Source organism: Muscardinus avellanarius (assembly GCF_963383645.1).
Source record: "Muscardinus avellanarius genome assembly, chromosome: 19".
In the NCBI taxonomy this organism is placed as follows: Eukaryota; Metazoa; Chordata; class Mammalia; order Rodentia; family Gliridae; genus Muscardinus; species Muscardinus avellanarius.
The window spans coordinates 48,933,271-48,960,991 of record NC_137805.1 but is presented as its reverse complement, the minus strand read 5'-3'; the positions used below and the strand labels follow the sequence as shown (position 1 = coordinate 48,960,991).

At 45.4% G+C, this 27,721-nt stretch overlaps 1 protein-coding gene across 1 annotated transcript; it reads left to right on the top strand.

The window, feature by feature from the left end:
• On the top strand, window positions 1–25,280 carry TBC1D20 (TBC1 domain family member 20; the record flags this gene model as incomplete). Its single annotated transcript, XM_080716367.1, has 8 exons — window positions 1–70; window positions 11,379–11,564; window positions 13,970–14,050; window positions 17,631–17,817; window positions 18,430–18,531; window positions 21,701–21,842; window positions 24,595–24,782; window positions 25,025–25,280. The coding sequence occupies 8 exons, from the start codon at window positions 1–3 to the stop codon at window positions 25,278–25,280; spliced, it is 1,212 nt and encodes a 403-aa protein (XP_080572493.1).
• Between the last annotated feature and the right edge of the window lie 2,441 nt (window positions 25,281–27,721).

The window sequence follows — 27,721 nt, the reverse complement described above, 5'->3', positions numbered from 1 at the left end:
ATGGCCCTCCGGCGTGAACAGGGCGACGGGCCCTCCTCCAGCCGCTGGGACGGCGGCGCCGCCAAGGCAGGTACGAGGCGGCCTGAGGGCGCGGGGCTGCGGGCGGGAGGAGGCTGCGCCGGCCCGGGGCGCGGCTGGCGGGGCGGGAGGAGGCTGCGCGGCGCCCGAGCCCAGCTCCGAGCGAGGCCGCCGCCGCCACGGCCCGCGCCTGCGGCAGCCGCCCGACTCCGCCCGTCTGACCTCAGCCACGTCCGCATACCTCCTGTTTCTTCCAAGTAGCCTAAAATTCTCCGGTCGGAAGTGGCTCCTAGTACATCGAGTTGTGCGGACCACTCGTGATTCCAAAAAGAAACTGTCCGTTAGCGGGTCACTTTCCGTTCCTGGTCTTCACATTCCTGGCAGCCCGCCCACCTACTTCGTATCCTGTGCTTCCTCTTGGTTTTATATAATTGTGTAAAAAGAAACTGTACTTTCTACATTGTTTCCGTCTAAACAATACTTTCCGTGAACTCGTGGTTTTGTTGCACATATTCTCAAGTTTTTCTTGCAATAAATACATGAGTTAAAATTATGAATGTTTACCCCGTCTCAAGTAAAATAATCTACCCCCTGGGGAAGACCTATCCTACTTTTCCGTCCTCTGATGGGTGCTGCCCACAATAGAACCAATCACTTTTTTCAACCCATTTATTTTGACAAAGCCTCTTGTATCCACAGTTTTTTTTTCTGGGGGCTCATTTTCTGTATCCCTTTTTCCTCTGGTAGTGGTTGGAAGTGGAGCTCACTCCACATATTACTGTCCTGGGTCTTTGACATTTGTAACACTTCGCTGGTGTGTGTGTGACATCTGACCTCACGGCATAATAACCAGTGCCACTTGGGTCTTGTGACCTGTTACAGTGCAACTGTATGTAGGTTGTAAGACTCCCCTCCAGTTCCCTTGATTGTCCTTCTTTGGATGAGAGGAGGAGTTGTAGTTTTGTTTTGGTTTTAATCATACTGGAGAATTGTTGGACAAGCCAGTAATGCTAGATTCTCTTCAGTGGTGTTTCCAGTTACATTGGTGTACTCTCTCAGCTGTTTCACCCATTTTTTGGAGTAAAGTATCCTCTCTTTTTATTTATTTATTTTTGTGGTGCTGGGGATGGAACCCAGGGGCATTCTTCTGAGTGACACCCCAGCCCTAATTTTTTATTCTTTATTTTTGAAGCAGGGTCTCACTGAGTTGCAAGGGCCTCACTAAGTAGCTGAGGCTGGCTCGAACCGCGATCCTCTGGCCATCTCCCAAATGCTGGGATTACCAGCATGTGCCACCACGCCTGGCTCAAAAGCATCCTTTCTTAATACTTTATTTATTTATTTATTGCAGTACTGGGGATGGAACCTAGGGGCATTCAACCCCAGCCCTATTTTTTTTTTTTTTTTTCATTATTGGGAAACCTAGTCTCACTGAGTTTCGAGGACCTAAGTATCCTTGGCTAAGTATCCTTGGCTGTCCGCGAATGGCCATCTCCTTACTTACTGGGATCACAAGCATGCACCACCACGCCTACCTTCCCAGCCTTTTTTTTTTTTTTTTTTTCTGTACTGGGGATGGAACCCAGAGGCATTCTACCTCTAGGCAACACCCTTGGCCCTATTTTTTATTCTTTATTTTGAAACAGGCATACTGAGTTGCAAAGGGCCTCACACTAAGTAGTAGCTGAGGCTGTCTGTGAACAGTGATCCTCCTGTCTCAGCCTCCCAAATGCTGAGATTACAAGTGTGCACCACTATGCCTGGCTCCATCCATATTTTTATTCTGTGTGTGTGTGTGTGTGTGTGTGTGTGTGTGTGTGTGTGATGCTGGGGTTGGAACCCAGGGGCTTTCTACCTCCAGGCTTTACCGCCAGACCTATTTTATGTTTTATTTGGAAACAGGGTCTAACTACATTGCTGAGAGCCTCACTCAGTAGCTGAGGCTGGCTTCGAGCCCATGCAATCCTCCTGTCTCAGCCTCCCAAGTACTGGGATTACAAGCGTGCAACACCACGCATGGCTCATATTTTTATTCTTTATTTTGAAACAGGTGTCACTAAGTTTCAGAAGGCCTCACTAAGTAGCTGAGGCTGGCTGTAAACCTGTAATGATAAATAGTTTGTATGTGAATTAGTTATTCAATAGAAACCCTATTAGCCTTTTCTCTCATTGTGTATTCCTGCTATTGACCCTTCAGTTTATATATTTGTAGCTCATTGAGTTTTCTGATTTCTCATGTATCACGATGAGAGACTATACATTAGATATATATTTGTAGGGGTAACACATGTAGGAGTGCTTTCCTTATCTGCCACTAACATCATTATTAGTTGTGTGTGTGTGTGTGTGTGTGTGTGTTACTGGGGATGGAACCAAGGGGCATTTGGCCTTTGAGCTATACCCCCGGCCCTATTTTTTATTCTTTATTTTGAATTAGGGTCTCACTAAGTTGCGGAGGGCCTCACTAAGTAGCTGAGGCTGTCTGTGAACCGTGATCCTCCGGTCTCGGCCTCCCAAATGGTGGGATTACAAGCGTGTGCCACCACGTCTGGCATAAAAAATAAATTTTTAAAAATAAAGAATAAGAGCCGGGCATGGTGGCACACGCTTGTAATCCCCGCACTTGGGAGGCAGAGACAGGAGGATCACGCTGGTTTGAAGCCAGCCTCGCTGGCTTAAGAGACCCTGTTTCCAAATAAAAAAATATAAAATAGGTCTGGGAGTATAGCCTGGAGGTAGAAGGGTTTCCAGGAACCCCAGTACCACCAATAAATAAATAAATAATTTTTAAAAACTGGGCAGAGGGTGTAACTCAGAGGTAGAATGCCCCTGGGTTCAATCCTCAGGACCACACACAAAAATAAAAAAAAAAATTAAAAAAAGAATATGGGGTTTAGGAAGGGAATATTGGGCCCTGAATAGATAGTAGCCAAAAGTCCACAGTTGAGCAGCAGCATTAGGAGCTTTAGAAACACTCCAGAGTCTGCCTTGATTGATTCAGAATTGGATTTTTTTTTTTTTTTTTTTTGGGGGGTCTGGGGATGGAACCCAGGGGCATTCAACCTCCAAGCTACACCCCCTGCCCTATTTTTTATTCTTTATTTTGAAACAGGGGCTCACTAAGTTGCAGAGAGGCTCACTAAATAGTAGCTGAGGCTGTCTGTGAACCGCGATCCTCCGGTCTCAGCCTCTAAATGCTGGGATTACAAGCGTGTGCCACCACGCCTGGCTCGGAGTTGGAAATTGATTCAGAATGAGGATATTCTGAACAGTAGTGTGGGAAAAGTGATCCCATTCACAATAGGCCAATTTTTTTTTTTTTTCAGTACTGGGATTGAACCCAGGGGCATTCTACCTTCGAGGTACATTTATCTTTCATTCTTTATTTTGAAACTGGGTCTCACTAAGTTGCAAGGGCCTCGCTTAGTAGCTGAGGCTGGCTGCAGACCTGTTATCCTCCTGTCACAGCCTCCCAAATACTGGGACTACAAGCGTGTGCCACCATGACCACCTCCAGTGCCAACTTTTTTTTCTTTTTCTTTTTCCTCACTATTTATTTTTTTGTATTGTGATTGAACTTAGGTGCATTCCACCTCTGAGGTACACCCCTAACCTTATTTTATTTTTTATTTTGAAACAAGGTCTAGCTAACTTGCTGAGGTTGGCCTCAAACCTGTGATCTTCGTGTCTTAGACTCTTAGGTACTGGAATTACAGGCATATGCCAACAGGCCTGACTTATTTATTTATTTATTTAGGTACTGGGAATGGAACCTAGAAGCATTCTACCTCCAAGCTACACCCCAGCCCTATTTTTGATTCTTTATTTTGAAGCAGGGCCTCACTAAGTAGCTGAGGCTGTCCGCCGAATGGCGATCCTCCTGTCTCAGCCTCTCAAGTGCTGGGATTACAAGTGTTTGCCACCACCTGCGGATCAAGTACATTTTATTCATTAGATTTTTTTCATTGTTGAAAAGTTTTGGGGGAGAGTGTAGTAGAGATTAAACCGAGGAGCATCCACCTCTGAGTTACCCCCCAGCCTCTTCTCATTTGTTATTTTGAAAGAGTCTTACTAGGTTGCTGAGTCTTGCTCAGTTGCTGAGGCTGCTCTCAGAACTGTGGTCCTCTTTTCTCAGCTTCCCAGGTACTGAGATTACAGGGAGGCGCCACTGTACATGGTCCAGAAATCGGTGTGTGTCTAGTACTGGGGACTAAATCTAAGTGTGTTCTACCTCTGGATTATACCCCTAGCTCTATTTTATTTTTTGTTTTAAAAATGGCTGAGGGTCTCCCTAAATTGTTGAGGCTGGCCTCAGAACTGTGATCCTCCTCTCTCAGCCTCCCTTAGGTGTGGGCTACCATGCCTGGCTTCCCCCACCCCTTTCTTAAGTTTTATTTTGAAATAGGGTCTTGATAAGTTTCTGAGACTCTCCTCAAACCCGCGATTCTCCTGTTTCAGCCTCCTAAGTACTGTGATTATAGGCATGTGCCACTATACCTGGTTATGTGTTTGTTTTTTGTGTGTGTGTGTGGTACTGGGGGTTTAACCCAGAGGCATTCTATCTCCAAATTTTATACCCAGCCCGATTTTAATTATTATTCTCTCAGTACTGGGGATAGAACCAAGGGGCATTCTACCTTCAAGCAGCACCCCCCCCCCCTCCTCGGGCCCTATTTTTTTATTATTTATTTTTGACAGGGTTTCACTGAGTTGCAAAGGGCCTCACTAAGTAGGTGAGAGGCTGTCTGTGAACTGTAGCTGGCCCGATTTTTTTTTTTTTTTTTTTTTTTTTTTGTGGATGAAACCCTTCTACCTCCGGGCTACACTCCCAGACCTATTTTATATTTTTTATATTTTTATTTGGAAACAGGGTCTCTTAAAGCCATCCAGGCTGGCTTTGGACCTGCACGATCCTCCTGTCTCTGCCTCCCAAGCAAGCACAGGGATTACAAGCGTGCGCCACCACACCTGGATGATTTTCTTTCTTTTTTTTTTTTTTTTTTTTTTTTTTGGTGGTACTGGGGGTGGAACCCAGAGGCTTTCTACCTCCAGGCTATACTCCCAGACCTATTTTATGTTTTATTTGGAAACAGGGTCTCGCTAAGTTGCTGAGAACCTCATTAAGTAGCTGAGGCTGGCTTCGAACCTGCGCGATCCTCCTGTCTCTGCCTCCCAAGTGCGGGGATTACAAGTATGTGTCACCATGCCCGGCTTTATTTCTTATTTGGAAACAGAATCTTGCTAAATGGCTGAGGCTGGCTTTGGACCTGTGATCCTTCTGTCTCAGCCTCCCAAGTACCAAGATGTTAACTTGGTAACTCCCAAGTTACAAGCATGTGCTACCATGCTCTGTTTGTGTTCATCTTTTTATTTTATTTTATTTATTTATTTATTTATTTTGCAGTACTGAGGATGGTACTCAGGGGCATTCTACCTCTGAGCTACCCCCCGCCAGCCCTGTTTTTTTTATTTTTTACTTTGAAACAGGGTCTCACTGAGTTGCAAAGCCTCACTAAGTAGCTGAGGCTGGCCACGAGCCCAGATCCTCCTGTCTCAGCCTCCCAAATGCTGGGATTACAAGCATGTACCACCATGCCTGGCTCCTAGCCCTATTTTTTATTTTTATTTTATTTTATTTTAATTTGATGGTCCTGGGGATTGAACCCAGGGTCATTCTAACTCTGAGGTACACCCCCAGTCCTATTTTTTATTCTTTATTTTGAAACACAACTGACTTTCAAAGGGCCTCACTAAATAGCTGAGGCTGTCCTTGAACCATGATCCTCCTGTCTGAGCCTCCCAAATGCTGGGATTACAAATGTGTGCTATCACACCTGGCTTCTTTTTTTTTTTCTTTTTTTTCTTTTTTTGGTGGTACTGGGGTTCCTGGAAACCCTTCTACTTCCGGGCTACACTCCCAGGCCTACTTTTTATATTTTTATTTGGAAACAGGTTCTCCTAAAACAGCGCGGCTGGCTTCGAACCTGCCCGATCCTCCTGTCTCTGCCTCCCAAGCGCGGGGATTACAAACGTGCGCCACCAAAGCCCGGCTTTATTATTTATTTAGAAACAGTCTCACTGATTGCAAAGAGCGTTAGTAAGTGGTAGCTGAGGCTATCCTCAAACCACGATCCTCCCATCTCAACCTCCCAGATGCTGGGATTACAAGTGTGCGCCACCACACCTGGCCTTGTGTTCATTTTTTAATTCCAGGACAGTGCTTAATGCAAGTAGACACTCATTAAAGGATGGCCTGATGAATGAGTGGACAGATGGGCAGGTGTAAAGGAAAGATGAGTAGGTGGAAGGACATACTTGAGCCAAGTGCTTGATGCACCTCTTCAGTGTTTGACCTGGAGCAGGGCAAGGTGGCACACAGTTGTAATCCCAGTACTTGGGAGGTTGAGACAGGAGGATCACAGGTGCACGGCCAGTCTCAGATACTTGGGAGGCCTTCTGCAACTTAGTGAGACCCTGCTTCAAATAAAAGAATAAAACATGGGGCTGAGGGGGTGTAGCTCATAGGTAGAATGCCCCTGAATTCAACCCCCAGTACCAAAAAGAAAAAAGAAAAAAAGAAAAGAAAAAGGCTGGGCATGTGGCACACACTTGTAATCCCTGCACTTGGGAGGCGGAGACAGGAGGATCGCGCAGGTTCGAAGCCAGCCGCGCTGGCTTAAGAGACCCTGTTTCCAAATAAAAAAGTATAAAAAATAGGTCTGGGAGTGTAGCCCATAGGTAGAAGGGCTTCCAGGAACCCCAGTACCACCAAAAAAAGAAGAAAAAAAAAGAGAGAGAAGACTTGGTGGGTACTCTACTGACAGAGGGAATTTGGAGATTGATTTTTCCCCCCACAATTTCTAGGTAAAACAGCCATATAATTTAGTGTCCCAACTGGGCCATTTTTGCAGGAAGTGTAAAAAAGGTTTGTCATGAATAGTCATGCCAAGGAAAAGTTAAACCAGGAAGATCTAAATGGTCACCCACCCAGGTTGCTAAGGAAAACCACAGTTGTCTTCCCAGGAGAACAGGTTTACCTGGGTTAAAAGTGATTTGTGTTATTTTCTGTCTGCAGCTCAATTGGCATGTGACTCTAAACCAGTGCTTGTATAGGTTATGATGTGTTAAAGCTTTCATGGGTCACCAGGGCTCCTGGGGCCAATTTCCATTAGTGCTGATGTTCAGCTTTGTCATAGAAACATCTGTAGACTGTTTTCTCAGAACAGAACATTGCTGAGGGAAGCTGCTTAGTGCCGCCTTATATTAACTATAGTGCCTTGCATCAGAATATACTCGTGTGTGTGTGTGTGTGTGTGTGTGTGTGTGTGTGTGTTGCGTTGCGTTGCAGTACTGGGGATGGAACCCAGGGACATTAAACTTTTGAGCTATCCTCTCAACCCTATTTTGTTCTCTTATTTTGAAACAAGGTCTCAAGAAGTTGCAGAGGGAATCAGGAAGTTGCTGAGGCTGGACCATGAGTCTTCAATCCTCCTGTCTCAGCCTCCCAAGTATTGAAATTACAAGTATGCACTGTTCTACCAGGCTGTCCATAATATATTTTAATGAGACTTTTTGCTGTCAAAGGACCTTCTTTTTCCTTTCTCTAAACCTATTCTCTGCCCAACTAAATTCTCTCGCCTTTAAGATGCGTGTCAGGTTGGACAGACACTGCATTTGCTTTGTGATCTTGGCTTTTATTGCCTACACACAGTTATTTTTGGCAGGTGTACTGCACTGCCTTTTGACATTTGGTGTTGTTTTCTTGTGTTTTTGTTTGGTTTATTTTCTCAGTGATGCAAGGAGAAGGAATCTATATGCAGGCATCAGTCATTTAACTTCAGCAAGCCATCCTTATAAGTAGTGGTTTTGATTGAAAATGCTGAGATCCAATGACCTCATTACTTTATTTTATTTACTTATTTTATTATTTATTTATTTATTTTTGGTGGTACTGGGGGTGGAACCCAGAGGTTTTTCCACCTCCGGGCTACACTCCCAGACCTACTTTTTAATATTTTTATTTGGAAACGGTCTCTTAAGCCAGCGTGGCTGGCTTTGAATCAGCGCGATCCTCCTGTCTCTGCCTCCCAAGCGCAGGGATTTCAAGCGTGCGCCACCACGCCCAGCCCTTGTTCTCTATTTTGAAACAGGGTCTCACTGACTTGCAAAGGGCTTCATTAAGTAGCCGAGGCTGGCTGCAAAACCGGATCTCGGCCTCCCAAATGCTGGGATTACAAGTGTGCGCCACCACGCCTGGCTTTGGCTATTTTTAAGATGCGTTTTAGAGTGAGGAAGAGAAATAATATTTAGTACACACTTACTGTGATCTTTGTGACTTTCCTGACTGGGAAGTGTTGGCCTCAAGACTCAGAAGTAATCTGTCTGAGGTTATAGATGAATGGCAGAGCCATGACGGGAACCTGCCCTCTGTCTCCCTGAGATAAACACGTCCTATTTTTCACTGCATCTGTCTCCCTCTCTCCCTTCCTCTTTCCTTCCTTCTTCCTTTATTTATTCATTCATTTATTTATTTATTGGTAACCGGGAATTGAACCCAGGGATGTTCTAGCTCCCAAGTTTCACCCCTATTTTATTTTATTATTTATTTATTATTTTATTTATTTATTTATTTATTTTACAGTATTAGGATGGAAATAAAGGGCATTCTTTTTTTGTGTGTGTGATACTGGGGTTCCTGGAAGCCCTCTACCTCTGGGATACACTCCCAGACCTATTTTATACTTTTTTATTTTTGGAAACAGGGTCTCTTAAGCCAGACTGGCTGGCTTCAAACCTGCGCAGTTCTCCTGTCTTCTCCCAAGCGCAGGGATTACAAGTGTGCGCCACCACGCCCGTCCTAAATAAGGGGCATTCTACCTCTGAGCTACACTCCAGCCCTATTTTGTGTGTGTGTGTGTGTGTTTTACTGTGGATGGAACCCCGGAGCCTTCTACCTCCAGGCTACACCCCCAGATATTTTATATTTTATTTGGAAATAGAGTCTCACTAAGTTGCTGAGAGCCTCACTAAGTAGCTAAGGCTGGCCTTGAACCTGCAATCCTCCTATCTCAGTCTCCCAAGTACTGGGATTATAAGCGTGGTGCCATGCCTGGCTGTATTTTATTTTTTATTTGGAAACAAGGTCTTACTAAGTTACTAAGGCTGACTTTGAACCTGCAATCCTGTCTCAGCCTCCCAAGTTCTGAGATTACATGAGTGTTCCACCATACCAAGCTAACTAGCTTGGTTGCTTGCTTTTTTTAGTCTAGGGGTGGAACTCAGGGGCATTCAACCTCTGAGCTACACCCCTTGCCCTATTTTTTATTCTTTATTTTGAAAAAGGGTCTCACTAAGTTGCAGAGGCCTCACTAAATTGCTAAGACTGTGAACTGTGATCCTCCATTCTCAGCCTCCCAAATGCTGGGATTACAAGCGTACACCACCATGCCTGGCTGCATCTTTCTTTAAAAAAATTATTGCCATCTATAACTCTAGTACTTGAGAGGCCAAGAAAGGAGGATAACAGGTTCAAAGCCAACCTCAGCAACCTGATGAGATCTCAGCAATTTAGCAAGGCCCTGTTTCCAAGTAAAAAATAAAATGGGGCTAGGTTGGGGGTGTAATAATAATATATAATTAATATTAATATTTATGTTATATAATTTGTTATTGTTATTATTATTTAGCCTGGTGAGGTGTCAGAAGCCTGTAATCCCAGCACATGGGAGGCTGAGACAGGAGGATCACAGGTTCAAGACCAGCCTCAGAAATTTAGCAAGACACTCAGCAACTTAGACTCTGTTTCAGAATAAAAAATAGAGCTGGGCATGGTGGCGCATGCTTGTAATTTCAGCATTTGGAAGGTTGAGACAGGAGGATGGTGGTTCACAGCCAGCCTCAGCTACTTAGTGAGGCCCTTTGCAATTTAGACCCTATTTAAAAATTAAAGAATAAAGCCGGGTGTGGTGGTGTATGCTTGTAATCCCAGCATTCAGGAGGTTGAGACCAGAGGATTGTGGTTCACGGACAGCCTCAGCTACTTAGTGAGTCCCTCCACAACTCAGACCCTGTTTCAAAATAAAGAAAAAAAATTGGGCAGAGAGTGTAGCTCGGTGGTTGAATGCCTCTGGGTTCCATCCCAGACCTGCAAAAGAAAAAAAAAGAAAATAGGACTGGGAGTGCAGCTCAAAGGAAGAATGCCCCAGATTCCATCCCCAGTACCGCCAAAAAATATATAAATAAATGAATGAATAGGAGCCAGGCATGGTGGTGCATGCACACTTTTTTTTTTTTTTGGTGGTACTGGGGTTCCTGGAAGCCCTTCTACCTCCGGGCTACACTCCCAGACCTATTTTTACATTTTTATTTGGAAACAGGGTCTCCTAAGCCAGCGCGAGGCTGGCTTCGAACCTGCGCAATCCTCCTGTCTCTGCCTCCCAAGCGCGGGGATTACAAGCATAAAAATAGAACTGGGGGTGTAGCTTGGAGGGTTGTAGCTTGCCCCTGGGTTCCATCCCAGTACCTCAAAAAATAAAAATAAAAATAAAAAAATAATAAAAGGGGCTGCGGGTGTAGCTCGAAAGTATAGTACTCCTAGGTTCAATCTCCAGTATAAAACAAACACACACACACACACACACACACACACATACACACACACACTTATACATATTTGTGCCTATGATCCTTGGTTCAGACCTATGGAAAGAGTTTATCTTTTTAAAAGTAGGCATCTTTCCAGCTGGGCGTGGTGGCGCATGCTTGTAATCCCCGGGCTTGGGAGGCGGAAATAGCAGGATCGCAGGTTCGAAGCCAGCCTTGCTGGCTTAGGAGACCCTGTTTCCAAATAAAAATATAAAAAATAGGTCTGGGAGTATAGCCCGGAGGTAGAAGGGTTCCATCCCCAGTACCAAAAAAAAAAAAGTAGGCATCTTTCCAGGTGTGGTCACATGCCTCTGTTATCCAAGCTACTTGAGGGAGGGTGAGGTGGGAAGATCATAAATTCAAGACCAGGTTGGTAACTTAGTATGACCCTATCAGAATTTAAAAAGGGTTGGAGTTCTACCCTAGTGATAAAATGCTTGACTAGTGTTGAAGCCTTGGGTTCCATCCCTCCTACTACCAAAAAAAAGTAACTTAAAATCTATATTATGAATGTTAATATCTTGCCCCCCCCATTGATTCAGCACACTAGAACTGAAATAATAGTATCTCTGACCATGAGACTTTATGCCAGCAGGTGATCTCAGAACTCTCTCAGAATTAAGATACCCGTCAAATAAGGAATTGAAGCCCTAAGCAGAAAATTACACATGCTGAATGTATCCTCCCACATATACCTTTTTTTTTTTTTTTTCTAGACCTTAATGCCAAAAGGAAAAAGAAGGTGGCAGCGATACACCAGGCTCTAAAGAGTGATCCCCCTGACGTGGCTGCCCTCAGACGCATGGCTATCAGTGAAGGAGGGCTCCTGACTGATGAGATCAGACGAAAAGTGTGGCCCAAGCTCCTCAATGTCAACACCAGTGACCTACCTCCTGTGTCAGGTATGGGGGTAAGGGTCCAGGAGGGAGCTTGTCTAGGAGGCAGGCAGAAAAGAATTCTGGGATCCTTGGTTTTTATGCTCATTTCAAACCAAGAGTAGATGAGAAAATTGGAAACATTTTAGGAAATGCTTGAGCCCAATCTGAAAATAAGCTAAAACTGCTAGGTTGAATTTTACTCCAAACTGGAATAAACTTTGATTAGGGATTAAAATGTTGACTAGTGCCAGGCGTGGTGGCACACGCTTGTAATCCCAGCATTTGGGAAGCTGAGACTGAAGGATCCAGGTTTGTGACCAGACTCAGCTACTTAGTGAGTTTCTCAGCAATTTAGTGAGACCCTGTTTCCAAATAAAGTATAAAAAAGGTCTGGGAGTATAGCCCAGAGGTAGAAACCCCCTGGGTTCCACTCCTAGTACCACCAAAAAAAAATGTTGACTAGCAGCCAGGCATGATTGTGCACACATGTAATCCCAGCACTTGGGGGGCTAAGACAGGAGGATCACAGTTCGTGGCCAGCCTCAGCTGCTTAGGCCCTTCCCAACCCAGTGAGGCCTGTTTCAAAATAAAGAATAAAAAATAGGGCTAGAGGTGTAGCTCAGAAATGGAACCCAGGACATTCTACCTCCAAGCTACACCTCCAGCCCTATTTTTTTTTTTTTTATTCTTTATTTTGAAACAGGACTCACTGAGTTACAAAGGGCTTCAGTAAGTAGTAGCTGTAGTAGCTGAGGCTGTCCTCGAATCGGATCCTCCTGTCTCAGCCTCTCAAATGCTGGGATTACAAGCGTGTGCCACCACACCCTACTAGCTAGGGGATTAATTATAAAACCCTTTCTAGTAGCCGGGCATGTTGGCGCACACTTGTAATCCCAGTACTTGGGAGGCTGAGACAGGAAATTGAAGATTTGAAGCCAGTCTTGGCAATTTAGTGAGGCCTTCTCTAACTGAGTGAGACCCTGTCTCCAAATAAAATCAGAGCCAGGCGTGGTGGCACACACTGTAATCCCAGCATTTGGGAGGCTGAGAGGAGGATCATGGTTTACGGACAGCCTCAGCTACTTAGTGAGGCCCTAGCAACTCAGTGAGACCTTGTTTCAAAAAAAGAGTAAAAAATCAGGGTGGGGGTTTAGCTTTGAGGTAGAATGCCCCTGGGTTCAATCCTCAGTACTAAATTAAAATTAATAATAATAATAATAATAATATCAAAGGAAAGTACTATAGGACAATGGATCCACCTTGTTCATTCACTTTATTTCTTTCATGCTATTATGGCAAAATGCCAGGTTGTGGAGGAGAATAAACTAGGACTCTGCTGCTAAACTGCCACGGTCTTCCTCCTTCCTGGAACCCAGGGGCAGTCTACACCCCCAGCCCTATTTTTTAGTCTTTATTCTGAAACAGGGTCTCACTTGAGTTGCAAAGGGCCTCACTAAGTAGCTGAAGCTGGCCATGAACCTGGATACTCCCATCTCAGCCTCCCAAATGCTGGGATTATAAGCATGCACCACCATGCCCAGCTCAAGGCCCTGTTTCAAAATAAAAAATAAAATAAGACTGGGGGTGTAGCTCAGGGGTATAACATCCCTAGGTTCAGTACCCAGCACCAAAAACATTGTTTTTTGAAGCAGGGTCTTGCTGGGTTTTTGAGAGTCTTGCTGTGTCGTGCCGGCTGGTCTCAGCCTTGAGCAAGCCCTGGATTACAGTGTGTGCCACCACACCCAGGGAGTTTACTCTTTTCTCAACAGCTCAGGAAGCCTACAGTTTTACAGATGTTGGAGTTTTCCCGTTGGTCCATGATTTCCACATTTATGATTTTCTTCGGTCCTTTGGTAATTTGAATTACCATATGGAAGGGGATATCCTCACTTTACAGATAGGGGCTGTTCTGCAGTGATGCACAGTGGCAGGAGGCTGCTCTCTCTTGTCCACCAAAATGGTCCTGGGCAGTCAGTGTTCACTGCTTTTATGGTCTTTAATTAAGCAGCATGTGTTTGGAACTAAACTAGGGATTCTCTTCCATATGTTTCCTGGAGTTGTGTCCTCTTTAAGAAAAAGCCATTGCCGGGCATGGTGGTGCACGCTTGTAATCCCAGCATTTGGGAGGCTGAGATGGGAGAATCGTGGTTCGTGGACAGCCTCAGCTACTTAGTGAGGCCCTTTGCAGCTCACTGAGACCCTGTTTCAAAATAAAAGAATAAAAAATAGGCTGGGGGTGTAGCTTGGAGATAGAACCCCTGAGTACCATCCTCAGTACTGCAAAAAAAAAAAAAAAAGAAAAAAAGAAAAAAAAGAAAAAAGAAAGAGCCAACATGTGTCCCAGGCCTTTGACTTCATTCCAGAATGTTTTGCTCCTTATCCGGCTTCCCAGACTGTCCTGCAATAACAGGCTCCCCTTCCTCTGATAGGGAAGGACCTCCGGCAGATGAGCAAGGACTATCAACAAGTGCTGCTGGATGTCAGACGGTCCTTACGGCGGTTCCCTCCTGGTGAGAAGCTCTCCCACCCTGCCACGTTGCAGGGAGACTCTGTCCTTTTGCACTTGCATCTTATGTTGGTGCTGGCCAGTCCCAGGGAGTTCCAGCACCCAGAGACCTGACTTGTAGAACCCTGCTCCTCAGGCACAGTTTAGTGCTGCTAATCTGCTGAGAGAGGCGGGAGGGGGAGAGAGAGGGGTTCGCTTGCCTCAGCTACTTAGTGAGGCCCTCTGCAACTTAGTGAGACCTTGTTTCAAAATAAAGAATAAAAAATTGGGCAGGGTGTGTAGCTCAGAGGTCAAATGCCTCTGGGTTCCATCCCAGACCTGAAGGAAAAAAAAAGCCGGGCGTGGTGGTACAGGTTTGTAATCCCTGCATTTGGGAAATGGAGACAGGAGGATCACATAGGTTCAAAGCCAGCCAGCCGCACTGGCTTAAGAGACCCTGTTTCCAAATAAAAAAGTATAAAATAGGTCTGGGAGTGTAGCCCAGAGATAGAAGGGCTTCCAGAAACCCCAGTTTCTGGTACAGGGGCATTCTACCTCCAAGCTACACCCCCTGCCCTATTTTTTATTCTTTATTTTGAAACCAGGTCTGAGGCTGTCCACGAACCACGATCCTCAGGTCTTAGCCTCCCGAATGCTGGGATTACAAGTGTGCACCACCACGCCCGACCCTGCCCTGTTTTTTTGTTCTTTATTTTGAAACAGGGTCTCACTAAGTTGCTGAGGCTGGTCACAAATCTGGATCCTCCTGTCTCAGCCTCCCAAGTACTGGGATTACAAGCGTGTACCACCACACTGGGTTCTGCTGAGTCATTCTTGTCTGGTCGTTCTTGGTGGAGAGTGAGAGAAGATGATTTTTGGTCTTTGTTTTTCCTTCATTCCACAGAAGGAACTTTATAAGAATTGTTTGCCGGCCATGGTGGAGCACGCTTGTAATCCCAACATTTGAGAGGCTGAGATAGAAGAATTGCAGTTTGTGGCCAGCCTGTGCTACTTAGTGAGGCCCTTTGCAACTCAGTGAGACCCTGTTTCAAAATACAGAGTAAAAATAAGGCTGGGGGTGTAGCTCAGAGGTAGAATGCCCCTGGGACCGGGCATGGTGTCGCAGTCTTGTAATCTCTTGTAATCCCAACATTCGGGACCGCCGGGGCACTTCTGCAACTCAGTGAGACCCTGTTTAAAAAATAAAAAGACTAAAAAAATAGACCTGGGGATGTAGCTCCATACCCAGTACCACACACACACACACACACACACACACACACACACACACACAAAAAAAAAAAAAAAAAAAAAAAAAAGGAAGAGACAGGCTTTTGCTGGATATCACTACATGCTGAGGCGCTCCTTAAACCTGTGGTCTTGTGTCAGCCTCCCAAATACTGGGATTACAGGCCTGCACCACCATGCCTGGCTAACTTTAATTTCTTTGGCTGCTGTGATGTTCAGCTCCCTAGGCTGAACTTTGAGGTCCAAATTCATCCCTAGTCCAGAAGTGCCAGAGAGAGAGAGATCAGGACTCAGACTTGTGCTTCTCGCCTTTGGGCTTCAGTTTGGCACTTCAGCTGAGCAAGGCCTTCTCCTTGCTGAGCACTGGCTAAGGAAGAGCAAGTTCTGGATTCTTAGAATAAAAACCAGGTGAGCCAAGGAACTGTGCTGGCCACTGGCAGGAATAGCCCCATCCTCTGAAAGAGCTCGAGAAGTAGGTGGCCCAGTTTCTTTGGATTAAGAGAGAGCCGTCCTTCCTGGAACATTGGTTTGGTTTAGAGAGGAACAGTTAACTTTTTCAGTTTTAACTTAATAATTTCTTTCTCCAAAATTGCAAAAATAGGACAGAATATTCCTCAGATAACTTCTAGCTAGTTTTCCTTATGTGTTAACATTTTACCATATTTGCTTTATTAACTGCTTACTCACTTTTCTTCTCCATGCACGCAAGTAAATTTCTTTCTGAACTATTTTAGAGTTAATTGCAGTTGATACATGCCTGTAATCCCAGTACTTGGGAGGCTGAGACAGGAGGATTGCAATTTAGTGAGACTTTGTTTCACAAAAAAAAAAAAAAATAGTGCTGGGATTGTAACTCAAGTTGAATCCCCCTGTATTATATCTCCAGTACCACTAAAAAAGGAAGGAAGGAAGGGAGGGAGGGAGAAAGAGAGAAAAGAAAGAAACCAGGCGTGGTGGCAAATGGTTGTAATCTCAGCGCTCAGGAGGCTAAGACAAGAAGATCAAACAGGTTCAACGCCAGCCTCAGCTACTTAGTGAGGCTCTCAGCAACTTAGTGAGACCCTGTTTCCAAATAAAGTATAAACTAGGTCTGGGTGTATAGCCTGGAGGTAGAAAGCCCCTGGGTTCCACCCCTCGTACCACCAAAAAATAAAATATTTTAAAAAAGAAGTAAATTGCAAACCTAGTTCCCCTTTACCTAAAATATTTCAGAATATAGTTCTAAAAATAAGGCTCTTACATAATCACAGTTACCAAAGTCAGTGACAACACTGAAAAGTACTGTTATCTAATCCACAGATTTTATTGAGATTTCACCATTTATCTCAGTAATGTCCTTTCTAGGAAAAACAAATTTATACATTTTCCATTCAGTCATCCTATCTCTTTGACTTCTTTTAATTTAGAACACTTTCTTTGCATAGACAGTTATTCTATTAAATTTTCCTTACTTTGGGTTTGTGTGGTATTCCTTGGATAGGAGGTTCAGGTTTATGTGCTGTTGATAAGATCCCACTGACATGCCACAGAGCTCTTGTCAGCATGCCACATCAAGAGGCACAGCTGTCCCACGGTCATGTCAGTGATAGTATGATTTGGCTAAGATGGTGTCTCCAGATAGGCATGGTGGTTCACACCTATAATCCCACAACACCAGCAGTAGCCTGAGGTAGGAGGATTGAAAGTTTAGCTTTGGCAACTTAGTGAGACCTAGTCTCAAAGTTAAAATGGGCTAGAAATGTAGCTCAGTGATAAAGCACCCCTGGATTTCATCTTTAGTACTACAAACAAACAAAACTAAACAGAAAAAGATGGTGTCTCCAGGTTCCTCACCAAGGCTGGTGGCCTGGCTTTTCCCTGTGTGCCAGCTGTGTCAACCATATGGATCTTGATAAGTGTGGCTTCCTTGTATGTAATTTACTTTCTTTTATTGGACACTTTATCTGAAAGTCTGTTGGTGGCCTACTTCCTAACCTTGTTACTAGGCTGTTTGCTGTTTTCAAAATGCATCTCCTCAGCCGGGCGCGGTGGCGCACACTTGTAATCCCAACATTCGGGAGGCTGAGACAGGAGGATCACGGTTCGCGGACAACCTCAGCTACTTAGTGAGGCCTTCCGCAACTTAGTGAGACCCGGTTTCAAAATAAAGAATAAAAAATAGGGCAGGGGGCGTAGCTTGGGGGTTGAATGCCCCTGGGTTCCATCCCCAGATCTGCAAAAAATAAAAAAATAAAAAATAAATAAAATATAGGGCTGGGAGTGTAGCTCGGAGGTAGAATGCCCCTGGGTTTCACCCCCAGTACTGCAAAAAAAAAAAAAAAAAAAAAAAAAAAATCAACGCATCTCCTCTTCCCCAGGCATGCCAGATGAACAGAGAGAAGGGCTGCAGGAAGAACTGATTGACATCATCCTCCTCATCTTGGAGCGCAACCCTCAGCTGCATTACTACCAGGGCTACCATGACATCGTCGTCACATTTTTGCTGGTGGTAGGCGAGAGGCTGGCAACATCCCTGGTAGAAAAATTGTCTACCCACCACCTCAGGTACCCATGCAGAGGGACAGAAAAGGAAGGTGTCACTCTTCAGCCCCCTTAGGATGACTCACTGGCTTATTTTCTAGTCAAGCTTTTTTTTTTTTTTTTTTTTTTTTTTTGTACTGAGGATGGGACCCAGGCACATTCTACCTCCGAGCTCCGCCCCCAAATCTATTTTTTATTCTTTAATTTGAAACAAGGTCTCACTGAGTTGCAAAGGGCCTCGCTATAACTAGCTGAGGCTGTCCACCAAACCACACTCCTCCTGTCTCAGCCTCCCAAATGCTGGGATTACAAGCGTGCACCACCATGCCCGGCTCTAGTCAATTTTTCTTAATCTTTTTTTGTGTTACTGGGGCTTGCACCCAGGGGCATTCTGCCTCTGAGCTACACCCTACTTCTTTTAATTTTTTTACTTTGAAACAGGTTCTCACCAAGTTACTGTGCTTTGGGCCCAAACCTGCGCTCCTCGTCTCTCAGCCTCTAAACGTAGGGTGTTAGAAATATGTGCCACCATGCCTCGCTTGTAGTTGGTTTTTTTCACTTGTTACGTCCACTCCACCTACCAGCCTGAGCCTAAATGTTTGATGTGACCAAGCTCATTGAATTGTCTCCCTCTAGGGATTTCATGGATCCCACAATGGATAACACCAAGCACATTTTAAACTATTTGATGCCCATCATTGACCAGGTGAATCCAGAACTCCATGACTTCATGCAGAGGTATGGACATATCTGCATTTATGTGTGTACGTACACACCACCTTGTACCTTGCGGCTGGTTTTGATTATTCCTCAGAAACCTAACTCAGTTTCTTTATCCTCTGCTGATCAGTGCTAAGTTCTTCCATGTCGCTCTCTCTGGTCACTGGAAATCTGGATACTTTAGTTCTTTACATAGTCTTGGTGGACTTATTGAGGACTGTGCTCTTTTGGGGATACAAGGACGAGATGCCCCATGGCTTGAAGAATTCACATCTGGTAGGGAGAGGTGAATAAAGCAAGTGGGCTAGTGTGGACTTTGTGCTTCTTGCTCCTAGAGAAGTAGAGAATGCTCAGTGCTCAGGATTAAGAGAAGGCAAGACCATCTGTGGGTGGTTTCATTTCCCAAGTACCAAGGAGAAGAATTTTATGCAGATGTCAGTCATTTTTTTTTATTATTTTTTTCAATAGTAGCTATGTTTTAAAACATTTAATTGGTTTTATGTACCTGAAAAGTTAATGTAGTTGTGTTTTGTTGTTTTTTGTGTGTGATGCTGGGATTGACCCAAGGGCATTCTACTACTGAGCTATACCCCCAGCCCAATTAATTAATTAATTAATTTTTTTCTTTGCTGGAGATTGAACTCAGGGGCAGTCTACCTCTAAGATATAGCTCCAGCCCTATTTTATTTTTATTACTTTGGGTCTTACTAAGTTGCAAAAGGCCTCGCTATGTAGCTGAGGCTAGCCATAAACCTGTGATCCTCCCAAGTATCGTGATTACAAGTGTGTGCCACCATGCCCAGCCCTATTGTATTTTTTATTTTTATTTATTTATTCTTTTTTAAAATTTTTTATTGATGCATTATGTTCATACATCATATTGGGGCAAAAAACTTGTGTGTACGTACATGTACACATCTCTGATTTAACCCCTACCCAATTCCCACCCCATTTCCTCCCCGTCCCTCCTTCCCTTGCTCGGCTTAGTGGTTGACTTTGATATGTTTAAGTACATTGTGTGTTTTAGAGATTTTCCTCTTCCCCCCTCCTTTGTCCTCCTTTAGGTTGCCTTGTTTGCTCCTCTATAGGATTTCCTTTTTCATCTAGAGTTCCTCCTATGACCCATTTCTCTTTAGCTCTCACATACTAGGGAAAGCATCTGATTTTTTATTTTTTGTGACTGACTAATCTCACTTAGCATAATGTCCTCCAGTTCCATTCATTTCTCTGAAAATGATGTAATTGAGTTTTTTTTGATGGCTGAGTAAAATTCCATTGTGTACATATCCCACAGTTTTGTAATCCATTCATCTTTTGATGGACATCTTGGCTGGTTCCATAGTTTGGCTATGGTGAATTGTGCAGCTATGAACATAGATGCCATGCATTAGTTTGGTAGTTTGGCTTCCTATCTTTTGGGTAGATACCCAGAAGTGGTATTGCTGGATCAAATGGTATATTTGTTCCCATTCTTCTGAGGATTCTCCATACTGTTTTCCAAAGTGGTTGCACTAATTTGCAATCCCACTAACAATGTCTTAGAGTTCCCACTTCTCCACATCCTCGCCAGCATCTGTTGTTGTTTGTGTTTTGAATGATGGCCACTCTAGTTGGAGTTAGGTGAAATCTCAGGGTAGGTTTGATTTGCATCTCTCTGATTGCCAGTGATGTTGAGCATTTTTTATGCATTTATTGACCATTTGAATTTCTCCTTTTGTGAAGTGTCTATTTAGTTCGTTTTCCCATTTTGTTATTAGATGCTTTGTTTTCTTAGTGTTGAGTTTCTTGAGTTCTCTGTATATTCTAGATATTAGTCCTCTATCGGAGGTGTAGGTGACAAAAATCTTCTCCCATTCTGTTGGCTCTTGGTTGAGGTTCTTGACAGTTTCCTTTGCTGAACAGAAGCCCTTCAGTTTCATGCAATCCCATGTATTGAGTCGCCTTTTAATTTGTTGTGCCTTTGGGGTCTTGTTGAGAAAGTGTTTATCTGTGCCTATGTGTTGCAGTGTTGGACCTATGCCCTCTTCAAGGAGCTTCAAGGTCTCTGGTTTGATTTCCAAGTCTTTGATCCATCTTGAATTGACTCTTGTACAGGGTGAGAGAGTGGGATTAATTTCCAATTTTCTGCATATGGTTAACCAGTTTTGCCAACACCACTTGTTGAACAGGCTATCTTTTCTCCAGTGTATGTTTTTGGCCCCTTTGTCAAAAATCAATTGGCTGAAAGTGTGTGGACTTGTTTCTGGGTCTTCTATTCTGCTCCATTGGTCTATACATCTGTATTTATTTATTCTTTTGGTGGTACTGTGGGTGGAACCCAGGGGCTTTCTACCTCCAGGCTAAACTCCCAGATCTGTTTTTATACTTTAGTTAGAGACAGGGTCTCACCAAGTTGCTGAGAGCCTCACTGAATAGCTGAGGCTGGCTTTGAACCTGTGTGATCCTCCTGTTTTAGCCTCCCAAGTGCTGGGATTACAAGTGTGCACCACCACACCCGGCTTTTTATTTTGAAACAGCGTTGCTGAGAATCTTGCTACTTGGTGAAGTTGTCCTCAAACCTGCAATCCTCTGTCTCAGTCTCCGAAGTAATTATAGGCTTGAGCCACCACAGACAGTTGTAGTTTTATTTTTAAGCCTGAGAATATGTGCCTGTGCTAAGGGTAAGACTGTCTCAGGAAGAAAACAACAATATAGTTTCTGAAAAGTAACTCTTCTTATTCCCATAGTTGACATCTGTTGGGCATTAGGAGAGAACCAGTGAAATCAGGAAGGTAGTACAGTGTTCTGGTATTTAGTATCATGGTATATTTTAGTTTATTTTTACTTTTTTGCGAGTCTGGTGAGGGAACCCAGGGCCATTCAACCTCCGACCTACACCCCCTGCCCTATTTTTTATTCTTTATTTTGAAACAGGGTCTCACTAAGTAGTGAGACCTCACAATAAGTAGCAGAGGTTGTCCCCGAACTGCAATCCTCTGGTCTCAGCCTCCCAAATGCTGGGATTATAAGCATACACCACCACGCCCAACTGTCATGGTATATTTTAAAGACTTAGAAGATGCTAATTTCCAGAAAGTATATTTCTCAAATGCTTCTTTCTCACCAGTGCTGAGGATAAAGAAGGCCCAAAAGGAGGGAAGGGATGACCCAGCAGGAAACCTAATTTGTGCATTTCCTTTGCTCCTAGTGCTGAGGTGGGGACCATCTTTGCCCTCAGCTGGCTCATCACCTGGTTTGGGCATGTCCTGTCGGACTTCAGGCACGTTGTGCGGTTATATGACTTCTTCCTGGCCTGCCATCCGTTGATGCCCATTTACTTTGCAGCTGTGGTAGGTACAGGGTGTGAGCAGCCTGGGCTCACCCTTACTCACCCTTGCTCACCATCTTCCCTGCAGGGGGCTGGTCATTATGAAACCATGCAGGAGCTAGCATTCCCAAACAGCGCCATCCCTCACCATCACGCTGTGTGCTGGAAATGAGGATGTCAGGAAAAACGCTGGACAGTGCTGGTTAAACGGGCTGCTGTTTTTTTTTTTTTTTGGTTTTTTTTTTGGTGGTACTGATGATTGAACCCAGGGGTAATCTACCTCCAAGCTATACCCCCAGCCCTATTTTTTTATTCTTTATTTTGAAACAGTGTCTCACTAGGTTCCAGAGTGACTCATTGAGTCTCTGGGACTGGCCCCAAACCTACGATCCTCCTTTCTCAGCCTCCCAGGTAATGGGATTACAAGTGTGCGCCACCATGCCCCGCAACAGGTTTCTTTACTGCAAGGCTCTTACAAACCTTTAGAGTGCCGTTTTCCTGGGCATGATGGTGCAAGCCTGTCATCCCAGTACCTGGGAGGCTTAGGCAGGATCACAGTTTTGAGGCCAGTCTTTGAAACTTAGACTCTCATCACCCTAGCAAGACCCTGTTTTTTGTTTGTTTGTTTGTTTGTTTGTTTTTGTGGTACTAGGGTTCCTAGTACCTTCTACCTGGAGCCCTTCTACCTCCAGGCTACACTCCCAGACCAACTGACCGATCTATCTATCTATCTATTTTTTTTTGTGGGTCTGGGGGTGGAACCCAGGGGCATTTGACCTCTGAGCTACACCTCCTGCCCTATTTTTTATTCTTTATTTTTTGAAACTGGGTCTCACTGAGTTGCAGAGGGCCTCACTAAGTAGCTGAGGCTATCTGCGAACCGTGATCCTCCTGTCTCAGCCTCCCGAATGCTGGGATTACAAGCATGCACTGCCACGCCTGGCTTAAGACCCTGTTTTAAAATAGAAAATAAAATAAGGATGGGGTGTAGCTTGGAGGGAGAATGCCCCTGGGTTCAATCCCCAGTACCACACACACAAAAAAAAGTACCATTGTGAATGGTTTCTAACTGGTTCCTTCTAGAACATTAGAGAAACAGCAGCCTACCATCACCAGGCTTCAGAAGAGATCTGGCGTAGACAGGAGAAGTAAGGTGGCTTGTGGTCCTGGGTGGTTTCCATGTATTAGAAAATGGGAGCCGGTCGTGGTGGCGCATGCTTGTAATCCCAGCACTTGGGAGGCTGAGACAGGAGATTCCTGGTTCACGGACAGCCTCAGCTACTTAGTGAGGTCCTTTGTAACTCAGTGAGACCCTGTTTCAAAATAAAGAATATAAAATAGGGCTGGGGGTATAATTTGGAGGTAGAATGCCCCTGGGTTCCATCCCCAGCACTACAAAAAAAAAAAAAAAAAAAAAAAAGAGCCGGGCATGGTGGCGCACACTTGTAATCCCAGCATTTGGGAGGCTGAGACCGGAGGATTGCAGTTCGCAGACAGCCTCAGCTACTTAGTGAGGCCCTCTGCAACTCAGTGAGACCCTGTTTCAAAATAAAAAGAATTAAAAAAAAATAGGGCAGGGGGTGTAGCTTGGAGGTCAAATGCCCCTGGGTTTCATCCCCAGACCCGCATAAATAAATAAACAAATAAAAAATAAAAGGAAAAAAAAAGTGTGGGGATGTGGATCCCTCCATGGGTCCCTTCAAAAGCTATGGGTTTGTGTACCAGCGGTCAAAAGGGAGATATTTAAAGGGAGCAGGACCATTCCTTCTGCTATTTGAATGATTTCTGTGCTTGAGCTTTATGGACCTCCCAATATGTCCCCCCTTTTCTTCTTCCATAAATATAATTGGTTAGTCTTTCACATTGTGGATGGAAGCTGGGTTTTTTGTTTGTTTGTTTGTTTTTTGTGAGTCTAGGGATGGAACCCAGGGGCATTCGACCTCCGAGCTACAACCCCTGCCCTATTTTGTATTCTTTATTTTGAAACAGGGTCTCACTAAGTTGCAGACAGCCTCACTAAGTAGCTGAGGCTGTCCGCAAACCATAATCCTCCGGTCTCAGCCTCCTGAATGCTGGGATTACAAGCGTGCGCCACCACAACTGGCTGGAAGCTGGCTTTTTAAGTAAATTTTTGTGTTTGGTACTAGGGATAGAACCCAAATACCTTCTACCTCTGGGTCACAACCTCATATCTATTTTATTTTTTATTTGGAAACAGGGTCTTGCTTAGTGGCTGAGAGCTTCACTAAGTTGCTGAGGCTGGCTTTGAACCTGTGATCCTCTTATTTCAGCCTCCCAAGTACTAGGATTACAAACATGCATCACTATGCTTGGCTAGTAGCTTTTTTTTTTTTTTTTTTTTTTGTACTGGGGATAGAACCCAGGGACTACTTTCTACCTCCAGATTACACTCCCAGACCCATTTTATTTATATTTTATTTGGAAACAGGGTCTCATCTAGTTGCTAAGAGCCTCACTAAGTAGCTGAGGCTGGCTTTGAACCTGTGCGATCCTCTTCTCTCAGCCTCCAGAGTACTAGGATTACAAGCGTGCACCACCACGCCCGGCTAAGAGTTGGCTTTTAACAGTCAGGGCCAGCCCCATAGGAAGAGCACTGATAGTGCCCTTGTACCTTATTCCCTCCTCAGGGGATGCTGACGTTGCTGTTTGGGCTGAGCCTTGTCTCTTACCTGTTTAAATTCATCTATGGAGAATGAAAGGCTAGCGGCCCAGGCTCTGTTTCTGGTCTCAGGTGCAAAGCTTACTCTCCACAGATCGTGTTGTATCGTGAGCAGGAAGTCCTGGACTGTGACTGTGACATGGCCTCGGTCCACCACCTGTTGTCCCAGATCCCTCAGGACCTGCCCTATGAGACGCTGATCAGTAGAGCAGGGGACCTGTTTGTTCAGTTTCCCCCTTCTGAACTTGCACGTGAGGCAGCTGCCCAGCAGCAGGCTGAGAGGTGAGTGCGGCTGAGGCGCTGGTGGGACTGGGTAGAAATGAGCCGAGGGAGGACTTGCGTCTGGGGACAGGTGGAACGTTACCATGAGGTAAGCTCAAGTGGAATCCCTTCCTTAAATTTCATGGGTCCTTACCCAGAGGAGCTCTGTGAATGGCAGACAGCTCCGCACTCGGCCTGTTGAGTGGGGCTGCTCTCTCCCTTCTCCTTTGATATAATTCCTTTTTCCTGCGTCCTGCCCACAGGACGGCAGCCTCTACCTTCAAAGACTTTGAGCTGGCATCTGCCCAGCAGAGACCGGACATGGTGCTGCGGCAGCGTTTTCGGGGACTTCTACGGCCTGAGGCTCGAACAAAAGATGTTTTGACCAAACCAAGGACCAACCGCTTTGTGAAACTGGCCATGATGGGGCTCACAGTGGCCCTGGGAGCAGCTGCGCTGGCAGTGGTGAAAAGTGCCCTGGAGTGGGCCCCAAAGATTCAGCTGCAGTTGTTCCCCTGAAGAAGCCCGAGGAGCCGCATCCTCAGTGCATCGTGGGAGAGCTGGGAGGTGGGCTTTCTTTGATTAAAAGGTTTCTGTCAAGGGTTCTCTTCCTGCCGCCCTTGCCTGCCTGTCCATTTTTGCCTTGGCTTCATAAGCCAGTAACAGAGGCAGCCTGACATGGCGGCCCAAGGCCTGGGCGTAGCACTCCCTGTCCAGGGGACCACAGTGTGCACCCTGCCGACCCCTTAGGGGTTTTTTGTTCCTAGATGCCCTAGGAACCTCCAGCCTGGGCTTTCCTAGCTGGATCCCAGAATGCCCTTCTCACGACTCCTCGAGCTCTGTCTCCTCTACACAGACAGAGGGGCCGCTGAAGGAGTTAGGCCTTGGAATGAGAGCGCGAGGGAGAGGATTTGCCTGGGAGGCAGCAGCTTCAGAAGCTGGTCAGAAGTCAGTCAGACATCAACCAGGTCACTAGTTAAATTCTTATTTTCAGCTGAGAAATCATGTGGAGCATTTCCAGTCCAGCGAGGAGGAATATTAGTCACCTAGACTGGTTTAGTCTGCTTTTTTTTCCTCTCCTTTTCTCTTACAAGCCACATTAGACAATACTTATAAGAGACACTTTTATTACTATTTTTAGAATTATATACTCCTAATCTGTAAAATACTCTCACTTTTAAAATAATAGTTCCTAAGCCGGGCGTGGTGGCAAACGCTTGTAATCCCAGTGCTTGGGAGGCTGAGACAGGAGGAACGCACAGGTCTGAAGCCAGCCTCAGCTACTTAGTGAGGCTCTCAGCAACTTAGTGAGACCCTGTCTCCAAACAAAGTATAAAATAGGTCTGGGAGTGTAGCCCAGAGGTAGAAAAGCCCCTAGGTTCCACTCCCAGTACTACCAAAAAAAAAAAAAAAAGTTCCTTCATGGGAAAAAATGATACTCATCAGAAGGATGAGCTTCTAAGATCCTGAAGTTTACTGTCTACTCAGCGGTGTAACATTTCACTTCAGTCAGAGTTGCTGTTTAGAAATAGCCCCGTGCTTCCCAAGCGATCCACCTCCTGGCCTGCTTTCCTTCCTCCTTTCCTCAAACTACCCTTCTCCCAACTAGGCACCCACTCACTACCTGGCGTTATCTTTGGTTTGAATTCCTTATTTTTCTGCCTAGTGGGAGAAGTCATTGCAAACTTGGTGGCACCCAGAAAGGGACAAACCACAGCCTGAAGAGCTGGGCAGGAGCCCAGAGCAGCCAGCCCGCCCAGGCTTCCCCGGGCCTTAGGAATGGGGGTCTTTCTTTCTGTGGCAGCTTTCCTGGAAGTGAAGCTAGGTTTGTTTTACATTTGCTTGAAAAAAGTGCCTTTTGCTGCTTTTAAAAAATTGGAGTATATAGTATGAAGCAGCTGTGTACTTTTATTTCCCTGATCTTTCCTGGACACGGTTCCCTTGGCAGGTGATTTCCTAAAGTGAACATACTGGAATCACTCCGCCCATGATGGCCAGACCTCCATGTCCTTCCATGTACCCACTGTGTATGGTGGGGGGCTCAGCGTGCCAGGCGCCCATGAGTCTAGGGCGCTTAGGTGTCTATGCTGAGTTACACTAAGCACTTTAAAACCAAAAAAGAAAAAAAAAATGCTCAAAATAGCCAGGCATGGTGGCACACACCTGGAATCCTGGTACTTGGGGGCTGAGAAAGAGGATTGCAGTTTGCAGGTCACCTCAGCAACCTGGCAAGACCCTGTCTCAAAATAAAAAATGAAGTAGGGCTGGGGCTTTGGCTCAGAAGTAGAATGCCACTAGGTTCAGCCTTCTGTTCCAACAAGTGGCAGCCCGCTCCACAGCAGGAGCCGCACGTGGGCTGAGCGTGCAGCCTGTGTTGGTGAGTGCTAGATTCATCGGGATGAGGCAGAACTCTCCCAGGTCCAGAGGAGATCAGGCAGCACTCCCAGTGCTCCCCATGGCGTGCTCGTGCTGCCTGCCGGCTTTCCAGCGGATGACAGCATCGGGTCCCCAGGGTCCCCAGCCACAGGCACTCCGCCTGCTGGCAACTGGTGGCGAGAGGGCGGGGGTGTGAGTCTCAGGAAGCAGGTGATCTTGGCTTGTGCTGTGGCCTGAGGGGAACAGTTTTGTCAGTAGCCTTGCTCACACCAGGATTCACCATTGAGAAGAAAGTACTGTCTGTGTACCTTTGGGTGATTTATTTATTCTGTAAAGAATATGTGTAAATATTTTGTACAGAGCCCTGTATGAAGTAAACAGCCATATGTGGTTATTAGTCACCTGTGTCTTCATGCCACCACTTGGGGATGGCCTCTGGCTGGGGCTCATGGCCTTGACCTCCCCATCTGGCCAGGACCATGCTGTGGCCAGTGGATCCCTGGCTGCCTTGCCTTGCCGGGGACCTGGGCAACACGGGTATCCTGTTGCTTCATCCTCAGGAAGGGGCTGCGCGCTCATCACCA